Source organism: Somniosus microcephalus, chromosome 12, assembly GCF_052327205.1.
Source record: "Somniosus microcephalus isolate GS21.2 chromosome 12, FLI_Smic_1.0, whole genome shotgun sequence".
NCBI classification, from domain to species: Eukaryota; Metazoa; Chordata; class Chondrichthyes; order Squaliformes; family Somniosidae; genus Somniosus; species Somniosus microcephalus.
This window is the reverse complement of record NC_140998.1, coordinates 164,747,520-164,763,301: the sequence shown is the minus strand read 5'-3', so window position 1 is coordinate 164,763,301 and position 15,782 is coordinate 164,747,520. Positions and strand designations below refer to the sequence as shown.

At 45.9% G+C, this 15,782-nt stretch overlaps 1 protein-coding gene across 14 annotated transcripts in view; it reads left to right on the top strand.

Moving 5' to 3' along the window:
• Positions 1-15,782, top strand: part of LOC147109680 (uncharacterized) — a 396,101-nt gene that overhangs the window by 79,911 nt on the left and 300,408 nt on the right. For all 14 annotated transcript variants that reach the window (XM_086003764.1, XM_086003766.1, XM_086003775.1 and 11 more), the window contains 2 exons: positions 8,687-8,797; positions 9,326-9,430. In XM_086003764.1, coding sequence (XP_085859890.1) covers positions 8,687-8,797; positions 9,326-9,430 — 216 coding nt within the window. The remainder of the gene's footprint in view (positions 1-8,686; positions 8,798-9,325; positions 9,431-15,782) is intronic.

Here is a 15,782-nt window from a genome sequence, read left to right as displayed (position 1 = left end):
CTCACTCTCATAAACATTAAACATTGACACTGTGTTTCAGACAACCGCCCACTCCTCTCTTTTTTTTACCCTATTCCCTTTAGCCAAATCTTTAGCAAAAAGGGCCTTCAATTTGTCCCAGCTAACTTCAAGCTCTTCTCTCCTTCTACCCTACTCCCTTTAGCCAAATCTTTAGCAAAAAGGGCCTTCAATTTGTCCCAGCTAACTTCAAGCTCTTCTCTCCTTCTACCCTACTCCCTTTAGCCAAATTTTTAGCAAAAAGGGCCTTCAATTTGTCCCAGCTAACTTCAAGCTGGAACCTTGCTAGTTCAATTTCCAGTAAATCGCTAGCTGCTTAGTTAATCAAATTCCTGACTTAACCTTCTCTCTCAGCAAGCTGGAACCTTGCTAGTTCAATTTCCAATAAATCGCTAGCTCCTTAGTTAATCAAATTCCTGACTTAACCTTCTCTCTCTGGTACCTTTATACAGTCCTTTTCTGCACGATCCTGTTCGCGGGGCGTCAGCGCCTCATGGCTGGTCCTCTGTTCCGTTTCTGAAAGGGAAGCAGTCACAACGGCAGTTTAACCTCCGAACCTTGTGAGTCAATTACCCGATGGCAGTACTGTCCAATGGAATAAACAGACTATGCGCAGCTATGCTTCTGGCAGGGAAAGTCCCAAAAATGTGACAAAACACCACCTTCGGCCGATGGGATTTTCCCAACCTAGCACCGTACTCGGCGTCTGTTAACTCACCAATTGGTACAGCAAGCCATCTCGGTGGAACCTCCAAATTGTAGAAGTGCCTTACTTCTTAGCTCTGGGTAATGACTCAATACACACTTGGATTCGTCAGACGGACAGGCCTTTTATTTTACTTCACTTGCAAGGGGAATCAGCACCTCCACTCAAGGGGTGAGGCTACTATTCCAATGATACAGCGTAAGCGTTCCATATTTATACAGTGTAACAAACAAGTTTGATTGACATTCCTTTGTTCCTCTATCAGGATACATTTTAGATTAATCATCAGGTAGAAATAACATATTGACAGAAGGATCCTGGACACATAAGTCAACCGTTAATCTATAACAGGGCATGAATCGTGTAACCGGAGGTCCTCTTTAATCATATATATAGGGAGGCTAGCTTTGCTTTCGGTCACAAGTTATCAGGTCATTGGTACATCAAAGAAACTCATTATTTCACTTCTACATTCTCATTAGGTGGGCAGACATCTGTTCCTGGCTGCAGTCCGAGTACTTACAATAGCTCTAGTTACACATCGACACTTGCCCAGTGTCAAGTCTGAAAACTTTTACCCAGCAAGCACTTGAAATTAACCCCTTATATCATGTAGATTTCCTCAGTGACTAGGTGTGTGGATGAGGGCAACGCAGTGGATGTGGTATACATGGATTTCAGTAAGGCCTTTGATAAAGTCCCGCACAGGAGACTGGTCAAGAAGGTAAGAGCCCATGGAATCCAGGGTGCCTTGGCACGTTGGATAAAAAACTGGCTTAGTGGCAGAAGGCAGAGGGTGATGGTCGAAGGTTGTTTTTGTGACTGGAAGCCTGTGGCCAGTGGGGTACCACAGGGATCGGTGCTGGGTCCCTTGCTGTTTGTGGTCTATATTAATGACTTGGATATGAATGTAAAAGGTATGATCAGTAAGTTCGCGGATGATACAAAAATTGGTAGGGTGGTAAATAGCGAGGAGGGTAGTCTCAGTCTGCAGGACGATATCGATGGGTTGGTCAGATGGGCGGAACAGTGGCAAATGGAATTTAACCCGGAAAAGTGCGAGGTGATGCACTTTGGGGGGACTAACAAGGCAAGGGAATACACAATGAATGGTAAGACCCTAGGCAAGATGGAGGGTCAGAGGGATCTGGGTGTGCAAGTACACAGATCCCTGAAGGCGGCGGAACAGGTGGATAAGGTGGTAAAAAAGGCATATGGGATACTTGCCTTCATTAGCCGAGGCATAGAATATAAGAGCAAGGAGGTTATGATGGAGCTGTATAAAACACTGGTTAGGCCACAGCTGGAATACTGTGTGCAGTTCTGGTCGCCACACTATAGGAAGGATGTGATAGCTTTGGAGAGGGTGCAGAGGAGATTCACCAGGATGCTACCAGGGCTGGAACGCTTCAGCTATGAAGAGAGACTGGGCAGATTGGGTTTGTTTTCCTTGGAGCAGAGGAGGCTGAGGGGGGACATGATTGAGGTGTACAAAATTATGAGGGGCATAGATAGGATGGATACTAAGGAGCTTTTTCCCTTAGTAGAAGGGTCAATAACTAGGGGGCATAGATTCAAGGTAAAGGGCAGGAGGTTTAGAGGGGATTTGAGAAAGAACTTTTTCACCCAGAGGGTGGTTGGAGTCTGGAACTCACTGCCTGAAAGGGTTGTGAAGGCTGGAACCCTCAACATTCAAGAAGCATTTGGATGAGCACTTGAAATGCCATAGCATACAAGGCTACGGACCAAATGCTGGAATATGGGATTAGATTAGACAGGGCGTGATGGCCAGCGCGGACACGATGGGCCGAAGGGCCTCTATCCGTGCTGTATGACTCTATGAGATTGATGGACTGCTGTGGCGCCCTGGAAGCACCTTTGAAAAGTGATATCCAGAGCTACGATGACAGCAGTCTGAGGTTGCAAGGAAGCACTCAGACCTTTGATGGAAGCAGTTTGTGCTGCAGTGGAAGCTGTGATATCGGCCATCAGATGCTGCATCATGGTGGGCTCCGGGCTCCAGAGGTGTGCTAATGGAGGTGGGCTCCAGAGGTGTGCTAATGGAGGTGGCCACCTGTTCCATGTTGAAAAGGATGAACTCCAAGCTCTGCACAAAGCCCTGTACCAAATTAGAGCTGAGCTCCTCCATGTTCCTTGACATTATGCACAGGTTTTCCAGTGCACCACGCATTTGGTTCTGTACACCCATCAGCCTTCTGCTGTAGCCTGGGCTATCAAGGTCAACATCTAAGTCCTCTGCAGCTGAACTAGTGTGTGACCTCGCCCTTGGTGAGCTGGCACCTGCATTATCCTTTCCCCCCCGCTCTGGTTCCTGCGTACTTGTGCCCGGTGTGTCACCATGTAAGGAAGTGTGTCCGTGTCCTGCAATATGTTTGGGTGATGTGGCTGTCACGGTTGAATAGCTGTCGGTGTGTACAAGCTGTGAGTGCAAAGCTTGTGCTTAGTGTGCGAGAGTGAGGTAATGCATATGAATTGAAGGATTGAGTACTGATTGATAGAGATGGTAGGTAGGTGATGGGGGTTGTGAATTGAGCAGTGAATGAGGCTCGTGGTGCAATTGGTAGGATATACCATTTGAAACTTGAACTCACTTACCCAGACAACTCATGTTAGATCGTAAAACTTCTTCTTGCACTGCATTCATGTTCTTGGGGCTACACTCCTGGCATTGACGTCTGCCACTACTTGTTCCCACTACCTCCTGAGCATATGTCTGGAGGGCCCCCCGCCCCCCCTGAGGATGCCTCTTTCCCTCCATATCTTGCACCAAGGCCTCCAGTGCAATGTTAGAAAACCTTGGTGCACGCTCTCTCACAGGTTGAGCCATCTTGAAAAAATCTCAGTGATTAACTTCCTGACACCACTTCCTGCAACCGCAATGCACCTGCCATTTAAGAGGTACAGACTACCTTTAAGTAGCGCTAGCCACTCGCGATATTGGACCCCCCGCTGATGCATGCGCCGGCTGCACGTAGCAATCAAGGAAACAAGCAAGCAGCACGAGTTTAACGTTCTGCCTGCAACGCAATGAATGGGTGTGGGTTAATCACTGCGATCACACTCCCGTTTTTGGGTCTTTAGCAATTTAATCCCCCAAATGTCTGTTTTGACTCACTATATGGTGTTTGCTTTAGTTTCGGTCAGAAGAGTGAGCAAACTTCCCTGTGAAATACAAAAGCAAAATACTGCAGATGCTGAAAATCTGAAATAAAAACAGAAAATGCTGGAAATACTTAGCAGGTCTGGCAGCATCTGTGGAGAGAGAAACAGTTAACAGAGTTTCAGGCCAATAACCTTTCATCAAAACTGGAAAGTTAGAGGTACAGGGAACTTTGTGATATTTGGCACCGATGGGACCGGCGTGTTGCCGATCTATCAAAACTGCCAGACATACAAAATTAATGTTGAAGCATACGGAGGTTTTCATCTCCGTATCTGACAACAAACTCTGTTGCTTAGCAACAGCTTCTAAAGAGTCGGCTGCAGCTGCAAGCATCTCTAGCTGAAGCTGTTGCTATAGCTACAGACCTTGCAGTGTCTGACTGGGGAAAAAAAAAGAACGAGATCTAAAAAAACTTACAGAAAACGGCTCCTGATTTTTCCCATTAGATCGAGTATTCCGGACATACAACCTCCGGATAAACCAAAGTTTCCTGTATAACAGATTTTAAGCAAGGAAAGGGGGAAGGGGTGGAAAGAACAAAAGGGAAAGTCTATGATATAGGGTGGAAGGTTGGAGAGATTAAAAGACAAAAGGGATGAATGGTGCAAGGCAAAAGGGGGTGGTAATGGGACAGGAAATGAAACAAAAGGTGGGTTTAGAGGAGGTGTAGATGGGAATATCAGAATCATCAACAGCTGCTATCCGAAGAAATGAGGGCAGAGGTTATGATCTGAAATTGTTGAGCTCAATGTTGAGTCTGGAAAGCTATGAAGTGCCTAATAGAAAGATGAGGCGCTGTTCCTCGAGCTTATGTTGAGCTTCAATGGAACACTAGGATGCTGAAGACAGAGAGGTCAGAGTGAATGGGGCGGAGAATTAAAATGACAGGCGACCGGAAGCTTGGGGGTCATGCTTGCGTACTGAACGGAGGTGTTCTGAAAAGTGGTGACCTAATCTGCGTTTGGTCTCCCCAATGTACTGGAGACTGCATCGTGAGCAGCGAATACAGTATACTACAGGAAACTCTCGTTTAAACGGCACCTAAATATCCGGAATTCTCTATTAACCGGCAAAATTCTCACTCCGAAAACAACACCTCAATAACCGGCAATGTTGCCGAGTCCGAGTCTCCCGCGGTGCCCGAGTTAGTCAGTGGGGGTAGTTCTCCAAACTGCCACTTCTTGGCGCTGTCGGAAGTCGGAACACCTCAATACCCCTGTAACAGGAGTCTGACTCTCCCGCGCTGCCGGTAGTCTCTTCTGATCTGCCATTTTACAGGGGTACTGTGTGTCTCCCATGCTGCTGGTAGTCACTGCATTGCATTACCCTCAACTGGCAGTACTGTACTTAATCAAGCATCTTCCACCATCCATTTAACACAACATTCTGTAGGAGAGTACCCAATTACTGTATACTGCACATTTCTTGATTTTATTATTTTTCTTTGTTAAAAATAGCCTCGGTAGATAACCCTCTCCGTCATCCGGAATTTTTGATCAACCGACAATCCGATCCCATCGGTGCCGGATACCAAAGAGTTTCCTGTAAATTGAAAGAATTACAAGTAAATCACTGTTTCACCTTGAAGGAGTGTTTGGGGCCCTGGACAATGGGAAGGGAGGAGATAAAAGGGCAGATGTTGCATCTCTATGCTTGCGTGGGAAGGGGAGTGGGAGGTGGGGGTGATGGAGGAGTGGACCAGGATGTTGCGGAGGGAGCGGTCCCTTCTGAATACTGAGAGGGGAGGGGAAGCTGTGTTTGGTGGTGGATTCATGCTGGAGGTGGCAGAAATGGTGGCGGATGATCCATTGAATGTGGAGGCTGGTGGGGTGGAAGGTGAGGACAAGAGGGAACCCTATTGTGGTTCTGGGAGGGGAAGGGGCAGGAGTGAGAGCAGAGGTGCGGGAAATGGAACGGACACGGCCGAGGGCCCTGTCAACCACGGTGAAGGGGAATCCTCAGTTGAGGAAACGGGAAGACATATCGGAAGCACTAGTATGGAAAGTGGCATCGCTGCAACAGATGGAAAAACTGGGAGAATGGCATAGAGTCCTTACAGGAAGCGGGGTGGGAGGAAGTGCAGTCAAGGTAGCTGTGGGTGTCAGTGGGCTTAGTGAATATTGGTGGATAGCCTATCCTCAGAAATGGAGACGGAAGTCGAGGAAGGAAAGAGAAGAGTCGGAAATGGACCGTGTGAAGGCGAGGGAAGGGTGGAAATTGAAAGCAACGTTGATGAAATTTTCCATTTTGGGGTGAAAACAGGAAATGGCACCGATAGTCACTCCATGTGAAATATTTAATTCTGCCTCCTTTTGATCTCCAAATGCAAGCAACTACAATATCTGTGCAATAGGAGAAAATCACCTGAGACATCTTTGAAAGATGATTTCAAGCTGGTTCACATGGTCTTGCCCTCTCCCCTCCCCATTCAAACTCAGTTGTGCATAAAGGTCTCTATGGCCAACATGCCCATCAAACTTGGTGGTGGCCTTGTATTGCAATAGAGTGTGATAAATTAATCTGTTGACAAGGATATTCCTGCCAGAATTTTCTGAAAGCAGGGATCTATAAATCTCACATCCTGCTTTGATTCCCGGTAACATTTTCATAGTTCAGGAGGAAGCAAGGCCTTTGGAAAACCCGAAGAATTATCTGCACTTTGTTCTGGAGGTGCCTCTGAATCTTTATTAATATAGTCATCAAATTGTGTGCAAGTCCAAGTTATATTAAAAATATTTCCTTGATCCCACCAAGAACAGTATACTTTCAACTTCAGAGATAGATCCTCATTTGCTTTCAAATTGCTGAAACCTTCAAAGATTTGCGGAGAGTTTCACTTATACTGTGAAGCACAGTTGGATACTTCTGCTTTGAATACCAAAAATCAAAATATGCAAGCATTTTTTGTATCAAAATCTGAGGACATGGTGATACAAGTTGGTGCTTGGCAGTGTAAAAGCTAATGATAGATAAATACAGGGCCCTCAGACGCAACTGCTAACATTTCACATATTGCCTCGGCTGACATAGTGGCACTTGACTGCCATTCAACAATTGCAAGTACCAATGGAAAATATTTTTAGGTTGCTTTCTAGTTTGCATTAAGAACTCCTACTTTATATTTTGACCACTGAAAACTTACTTGAGTTGGAAAGTAACACTTCCTGGATTAGTTTGAATGGAACTTTCTACCAGTGAATGTTCATTTAACATTACATAGCATTTACAGCACAGAACCGGGATATTCGGCCCAAATGGTCTGTGCTGTGTTTATGCTCCACATGAACCTCCTCCCGCCCTAGTTCATCTCGCCCTATCAGCATATCATTCTATTCCTTTCTCCCTCGTGTTTATCTAGCTTCCCCTTAAATGCATCTATGCTGTTCACCTCAACCACTCCATGTGGTAGTGAGTTCCACATTCTAACCACTCTCTGGGTAAAGAAATTTCTCCTGAAATCCTTACTGGATTTATTAGTGACTCTCTTGTATTTAGGACCCCTTATTTTGAACTTCCCACAAGTGGAAAATTCTCTACGTCTACCCGTTTGAAGCCCTTCATAATTTTAGAATAATTTCAGCCTTCTCTTTTCTCGTAGAAAAGCCCCAACCTTTCCTGATAGTTATAGTCTATCAGAATGTACTTTCAATTGAAAAATGGCAGGAATATCTATAGTCTGCACTTTGCTGCCGATAGCTGTCCATGCTCCAACTCTGGCTATCAATGGAAGTTACTATTTTGCTAGGTAGAAGTATAGGAAATTTTAAAAGCAGTTGGTTGATCTAAACCCCACCTTCCTGCCTTGACCTGAATTCTTCAATCCCCTCTGTCTCCACAACCATACCCACTTGTTTTATGAACTCATCTATTTATAATGTTAATATTCCTCTTTATGCATGCTGGAAACAGAACTTCCTACTGCCACGATTTTTGATCAAGTTTTTTATGTTAAAATATTTACCATTGAAAATGCCATTTAATTCCTTATCTATACAGGTTCTGGTGACTGTAGTTATACAGGAAACTTTGTGCTATCCGGCTCCGACGGGACCGAGCTGTTGCCGTTCCCTCAAAACTGCCGGACACTCCAGCGCTAATGTTGAAGCATACGGAGCTTTTCATCTCCGTATCTGACAACAAACACTGTTGCTTAGCAACAGCTTCTAAACAGTCGGCCCGTACCTTGGGAGCGTCTCTCTGAAGCTGTTGCTAAGCTACAGAGACTTTGCAGAGCCTGACTGTTGGAGAAAAAAAAGCCACGAGAAGGAAAAAAACCTAACAAAATGGCTCCTGATTTTTGCCGGTGGCTTGAGCTTGCCAGACATTTAGCCTCCGGATAACACAAAGTTTCCTGTAGATTGCAGCCACAAGCTCTACTGTATCCTCTTTTACCATAAGCAACACCATGAGAGATCTACTAGTTTGTTTAATTTAATTTAGCTCCATGTCCTCTCCTGTTATCGTCATATGTTTATTAATATCTGTCAAATAGTTGTGTCTAAGTTGCTAATTTAGAATCATAGAATGATGCAACACAGAAAGAGGTCATTCGGCCCATCGTGCCTGTGCCGGCTCTTTGAAAGAGCTAGCCAATTTTTCTCTCTCCTCTTTCCCCATAGCCCTGCGAACTTTTCCTTTTTAAGTATTTATCCAATTCCTTTTAGAAATTTGCACCACATTTCCTAATATTTCAATGATGTCCCCAGTTTTTGGATCTTTCCTCTGTGAATTAATCAACATAGGTACTTTTGACATCCGTTACGCTCTTTCCTTTCTAGGATGCAGCAGTGGATGTAATTTTAAAGACTAAGGAGGAAAAGGATGCAGAACTAGATAAGAAGATAGAAGCTTTGCGGAAAAAGAATGAAGCACTTATGAAAAGATATCAGGTATGTAATATTCATTGCAAGGTTTTGAATCTTGGATGTAGAAATATTAATTCTTCCTTGTTCATTAAAACGCTACATAAAAAATGAGAAATTCCTGATTTAAAAACTACTTATGCTTTACCCTGCTATTTTGGTTCTTCCTCCCCCCCCCCCCCCTCAGAGAGTGTGTGAGATACCTGATTTTGTACCTGCAGTAATTGATATTTTGAAACACAAAAGCACAGTATGCAGCTCAAGACAGGACTGCCACATTTATTTGGGATACTATGATACTGGTATTGAGTTAAAATTCACTTGCGCTGTTTTAGGGAGGTGTAAATGCAATTTGGACTTTCTGGCTATTGTTTACTTTTGAAGCTTGTGTACTTTCACTTATCCCAACTTCTACCCTTAGTTAGCAGTACAGTGATCTTACTGAGGTTTGGCATGTGGTCCTTCACTGTATGGCTCTATGGGGCAACCTAAGTTTGGGCTACAGAGATTTGACTCCTGTTAACTTCTAATGAAAGTGGTATTTGTTTATTGCAGGAAATTGAAGAAGACAAAAAAAGGGCAGAACTGGAGGGAATGGCTGTCACCACTCGAAAAAATAGACCAGAGAATCTCACCATCACTATTACAAAAGCCCCAAATGTAAGTTATATTTTAATGTTGTAAGCCTGTACATTTCTTCATCCTATAGTATGTGACCAACTAGAAGGTATTAGAGAGGGGAAAAAATTTACAGGGTGGACAGAGGAAGAAAATTGTCTTCTGAAATGATTTGCTGCCATGACATTCTTGTACCCTTTTCCTTCTATTTCTTCCCCTTCCCCCTCCCTGCTAACAAAAGCAGAGATTTATGTCACAGAGCTAGAGGAATACATTTTGAAAGGCTTTGAATTGTAAGTTGGAACAAACTATTTTAATTTATGGATCACTGGTGAGGAATATTAGACTGCAGTTATACTGCCAGTTTCACAAATCGGTAACGAAGGCAATTTGGTACCTGAGTTCCTCAATGCAGAAAAGACAAGTTCAGTTCTCTTCACTCTCTTCTCCCCACCACCCTGCCCATCAGTCACAACAATTATGTGTTGAGAATAGTCATAGTCATACAGCACAGAAAGAGGCCCATCGTGTCTGCGCTGGCCATCAAGCCCTGTCTATTCTAATCCCATTTTCCAGCACTTGGTCCGTAGCCTTGTATGCTATGGCGTTTCAAGTGCTCATCTAAATGCTTCTTGAATGTTGTGAGGGTTCCTGCCTCTACCACCCTTTCAGGCAGTGAGTTCCAGATTCCAACCACCCTCTGGGTGAAAAAGTTTCTCCTCATCCCCTCTAAACCTCCTGCCCCTTACCTTCAAACTATGCCCCCTGGTTATTGACTCCTCTACTAAGGGGAAAAGTTCCTTTTTATCTACCCTATCTATGCCCTATGTACACCTCAATCAGGTCCCCCCTCAGCCTTCTCTGCTCTAAGGAAAACAACCCCAGCCTTTCCAATCTCTCTTCATAGCTGAAGCGCTCCAGCCCAGGTAACATCCTGGTGAATCTCCTCTGCACCCTCTCCAATGCAATCACATCCCTTCTATAGTGTGGCGACCAGAACTGCACACAGTATTCCAGCTGTGGCCTAACTAGCGTTTTGTACAGCTCCACCATAACCTCCCTGTTCTTATATTCTGTGTCTCGGCTAATGAAGGCAAGTATCCCATATGCCTTTTTAACCACCTTATCTACCTGTCCTTCTGCCTTCAGGGATCTATGTACATGCACACCTGATCCTCTGTCCTTCTTAGGGTCCTACCATTCATTGTGTATTCCCTTGTCTTGTTAATCCTCCCAAAATGCATCACCTCACACTTTTCAGGGTTAAATTCCATTTGCCACTGTTCTGCCCATCTAACCATCCCGCCTATATCGTCCTGTAGCCTGAGGCTTCCCTCCTCGCTATTTACCACTCCACCAATTTTCGTGTCATCTGTGAACTTACTGATCACACCTCCTACGTTCATATCTAAATCATTAATGTACACTACAAACAACAAAGGACCCAGCACCGATCCCTGCGGATCACTGGACACAGGCTTCCAGTCACAAAAACAACCTTCGACCATCACCATCAATTGTGTATAGAACTTCTTTTGACATCCATCCGAAATTTGCCTTTTGCTAGTTTGAACCTGTTCTGTCAGTTTGTGTTCTGGATTTACTTTATCTATACTATTCACAATTTTGTACACTTTTTGAGACCACCCTTCAGTCACCTTCTTTCAACTTTTACATTTATTTGAAGAAGTTTTGGGTGTGCATTGACACAGAAGTGACAGCAAAACTTTGGAATCGGCTTCTGATCAGACTAAGGTACCACTAATCACGGAGTGTGGGACAGTTGGAGGGAGTCTCTCACATCTGAGCTTGTGGCACAAATGTGTGAAGTTGGGTTTTAGAAGCGGCTCATATGGTCCGTTGGTTCTATTGGACTTTTTATAAACTGAGTAGTATTTTTGGTGTTGATATAAGAAAGTGGATGTACCAGCCTGTTGTCTTCCAACATTGAAAATAGCCACTGAGAGAGTGAGTTCTATGCATGGTAGGCAAAGTGTGATGCAACTTGTACTGTTTTTGCTGACTGCTTCACACTACAGCTACCAGCCTCAGTAGTAGTAGGGACTTGGGCTGCTAAATTTTGGAAATATTTTTCAAAAAAGGGCCCTGCATAACGAAAGGGCACAAATATAAAATTAACAAACGCCAAGGAAGATTTGAGATTGAAAGAAACTTTTTGCCCCAGAAACTGGAATATATCAAATGGACTGCTGCAAAGCAGTTAATGCTGTCTATGTTTACTGCTTTCAAAAAAGAGTTCTTCTTCTTAGGCAGTCCCTCGGAACCGAGGATGACTTACTTCCACACTAAAAATGAATTCTCAGGTGACTGATGAGTCCAATGCGGGATCTGTCACTGGTGGGGCAGACGGTGGTTGAAGGGGCGGGTGGGTGGGGTGCTTGGGTTGACGTGCGCTCCTTCCGCTGTTTGCGCTTGCCTTCCGCTTGCTCCTGGTGAAGAGACTCAAGGTGTTCAGCGCCTTCCCGGATGCTCCTCTTCCACTTTGAACAGTCTTGGGCCAGGGATTCCCAGGTGTCGGTGAGGATGTTTCACTTTTTCAAGGTGACTTTGAGGGTGTCCTTGAAGGGTTTCCTCTGCCCACCTGGGGCGCTCTCGTCGTGTCGGAGCTCCGAGTAGAGCGCTTGTTTTGGGAGTCTCGTATTGGGCTTGAGGACAATGTGACCTGTCCATCGGAGCTGATCGAGCGTGGTCAAAGCCTCGATGCTGGGGATGTTGGCCTGAGCGAGAACACTGACGTTGGTGCGCTTATCCTGCCAATGGATTTGCAGGATCTTGCGGAGGCAGCGTTGATGGTACCTCTCCAGTGCTTTGAGGTGCCTGCTGTACATGGTCCATGTCTCTGAGGCATATAGGAGGGTGGGAATCACTACTGCTCTGTAGATCATGAGCTTGGTGCCGGGTTTGAGGTCCTGGTCTTCAAACACACTCTTCCTCAGGAGACCGAAGGCTGCACTGGCACACTGAAGGCAGTGTTGGACTTCGTTGTCGACATCTGTCCTTGTTGACAGTAGGCTCCTGAGGTATGGAAAGTGGTCCATGTTGGCCAAGGCTTCGTCGTGGATTTTGATAATCGGGGGGCAGCACTGTGTGGCGGGGGCAGGTTGGTAGAGGACCTTTGTCTTATGGATGTTTAGTGTAAGGCCCATGCTCTTGTACGCTTCGGTGAAGGTGTTGACGATGGTTTGGAGTTCGACCTCCGAGTGTGTTTACTGTTTTCCAAAAAGAGTATCTGATTACAAAAGGCGGTAGGGAAAAGAATCGGCAGAGATGGTCAAATGCTCCTTGGGGTTTTTCACAATCTAAGAAGTCCCAAGGTGCTTCACAGAGGCGTAATCGTACAAAAATAGATGACAAGCTAAAGAGGGCGATATTAGGAGGAGTGACCAAAAGTTTGGTCTAAGAGGTAGATTTTTAGGAGGAGTGTGGGGTGTAGGGGTTTTAGGGAGGGAATTCCAGAGTGTGGATCCTAAACGGCTGGAGGCATGGCCACCAATTTTGGGGCAAAGCGAGGCATGGGGGATGCACAAAGCCAGAGTTGCAGGAACAGATAGTTCTGGGAGGGTTGTAGGGCTGGAGGAGGTTACAGAGATAGGGAGGCACAAAGCAATGAAGGGATGAAAATTTTAAATTGGGGGTCCGAGAGCCAGTCTAAGTCTGGGAGTGATGGGTGAGCAGGACTTGGTGTGGGATAGGATGGCGGCATTAGAGTTTGGATGAGCTGAAGTGGAAAATGGGAGGCCAGCCAGGACGGCATTGGAATAGTCGAGACTGGAGGTGACAAATGCTTTCAGCAGTCGATGGGATGCAGAGGCAAGCGATGTTACCCAGGTGGAAGTAGGCGGTCTTCGTGATGGAGAGCCTATGGAGTTGGAAGCTCAGCTCGAGACTCATCAGATACTGACGCAGTCCGTGTCCATATGCAGCAAGACCTGGACAACATTCAGACTTGGGCTGACAAGTGGCAAGTAACATTCGCACCACACAAGTGCCAGGCAATGACCATCTCCAACAAGCGAGACTCTAACCATCTCCCCTTGACATTCAATGGCATTACCATCACTGAATCCCCCACTATTAACATCCTGGGGGTTACCATTGATCAGAAACTGAACTGGACCAGTCATATAAATACTGTGGCTACAAGAGCAGGCCAGAGGCTGGGAATTCTGCGGCGAGTGTCTCACCTCCTGACTCACCAAAGCCTTTCCACCATCTACAAGGCACAAGTCAGGAGTGTGATGGAATACTCTCCACTTGCCTGGATGAGTGCAGCTCCAACAACACTCAAGAAGCTCGACACCATTCAGGATAAAGCAGCCCGCTTGATTGGCACTCCATCCACCACCTTGAACATTCACTCCCTCCACCACCGGCGCACTGTGGCTGCAGTGTGTACCATCTACAAGATGCACTGCAGCAACTCGCCAAAGCTCCTTCAACAGCACCTTCCAAACCCGCGACCTCTACCACTTAGAAGGACAAGGGCAGCAGACGCATGGGAACATCACCACCTACAAGTTCCCCTCCAAGCCACACACCATCCTGACTTGGACCTGTATCGCCGTTCCTTCACTGTCGCTGGGCCAAAATCCTGGAACTCCTTTCCTAACAGCATTGTGGGTGTACCTACACCATATGGACTGCAGCGGTTCAAGAAGGCGGCTCACCACCATCTTCTCGAGGGCAATTAGGGATGGGCACTAAATGCAGGCCTAGCCAGCCAGCGACGCCCACATCCCATCAATGAATAACATTTTTTTTTTTTTTTTTTAAATAGGATGCTGAGGTTGCGAAGACTGTAGCTCAACCTAACACAGTGGCTGGGGAGGGGAATGGAATCGATGACTAGGGCACGAAGTTTATCGCAGGGGCTGAAGACAATGGCTTTGGTCTTCCCAATGTTTAATGGGATGAAATTGTGGCTCATCCAAGATTGGATGTCTGACAAGTTTAAAAAGTGGAATTGTCGATATTGTGCAGTTGTATTGACCAGCTATGTGGGTCACAGAGAAATTTTGCTGAACACCCTCTTCATAGTATCATAGTATCATAGAGCACAGAAGGAGGCCATTTGGCTCAGTGTGCCTGTGCCGGCTCTTTGAAAGAGCTATCAATGAGTCCCACTCCTCTGCTCTTTCCCCATAGTGCAAGTTTTTTCCTTTCAAGTATTTATCCAGTTATCTCTTGAAAGTTATTATTAAATCTACTTCTACCGCCCTTCCAGGCAGTGCATTCCAGATCACAACTTGCTGCAAAAATTTTTTTCTCATGTCACCTGTGGTTCTTTTACCAATCATCTTAAATCTGTGTCCTCTGGTTATCGACAGTTTCTCCTTATTTACTCTATCAAAACTTAATGATTTTGAACGCCTCTAGCAAATCGCCTCTTAACCTTCTCTGCTCTAAGGAGAACAACCTTATGAACATAAGAATTAGGAGCAGGAGTAGGCCATTTGGCCCCTTGAGCAATAAGATCATGGCTGATCTTCTACTTCAACTCCACTTTCCTGCACTACACCCATAGTCCTTGATTCCCTTAATATCCAAAAATCTACTGATCTCTGTCTTGAATATACCCAATGACTGAGCCTCCACAGCTCTCTGGGGTAGAGAATTCCAAAGATTCACCACCCTCCTGAGTAAAGAAATTTCTCCTCATCTCAGTCCTAAATGGCCGACCCCTTATTCTGAGACTGTGATCCCTGGTTCTAGACTCCCCAGCTAGGGGAAACATCCTCCCTGCATCTACCCTGTCAACCTCTGAAAGAACTTGTATGTTTCAGTGAGATCACCTCTCATTCATTCATCTCCAGTCTCTCCACATGACTGAAGTCTTTCATCCCAGGTACCATTCTAGTAAATCTCTTCTGCACCCTCTCTATGGCCTTGACATCTGTAGCAAAACATCCTGTAGCGGGAGTCGTTCTGCAGCGAAGTCAGAGCACTCGCTACAGCCGCTCGCACAAGTCAAGGAAAAACTGAGGAAAACAAAAAGTAATTGACGGTAGAGGCCAGGTGGTTGCGGTGGCATGAAAAAGCAGCGCAAAGCAGATTGTGGAGAGAAGAAGCGGACAGCAGGGGTCATGTGGTCGTGGCGGCATGATTCAACTTGTGGCACGAAGGGTAGAGCACAAGCAGAGTAGAAGGGAGTGAGTACAGGTCCAGGGAAGAAGGGACAGCACTGAGCCAAAGACCGGGTCCGGAGACGGCCCCGAGCCAAAGACCGGGTCCGGAGACGGCCCCGAGCCAAAGACCGGGTCCGGAGACGGCCCCGAGCCAAAGACCGGGTCCGGAGACGGCCCCGAGCCAAAGACCGGGTCCGGAGACGGCCCCGAGCCAAAGACCGGGTCCGGAGACGGCCCCGAGCCAAAGA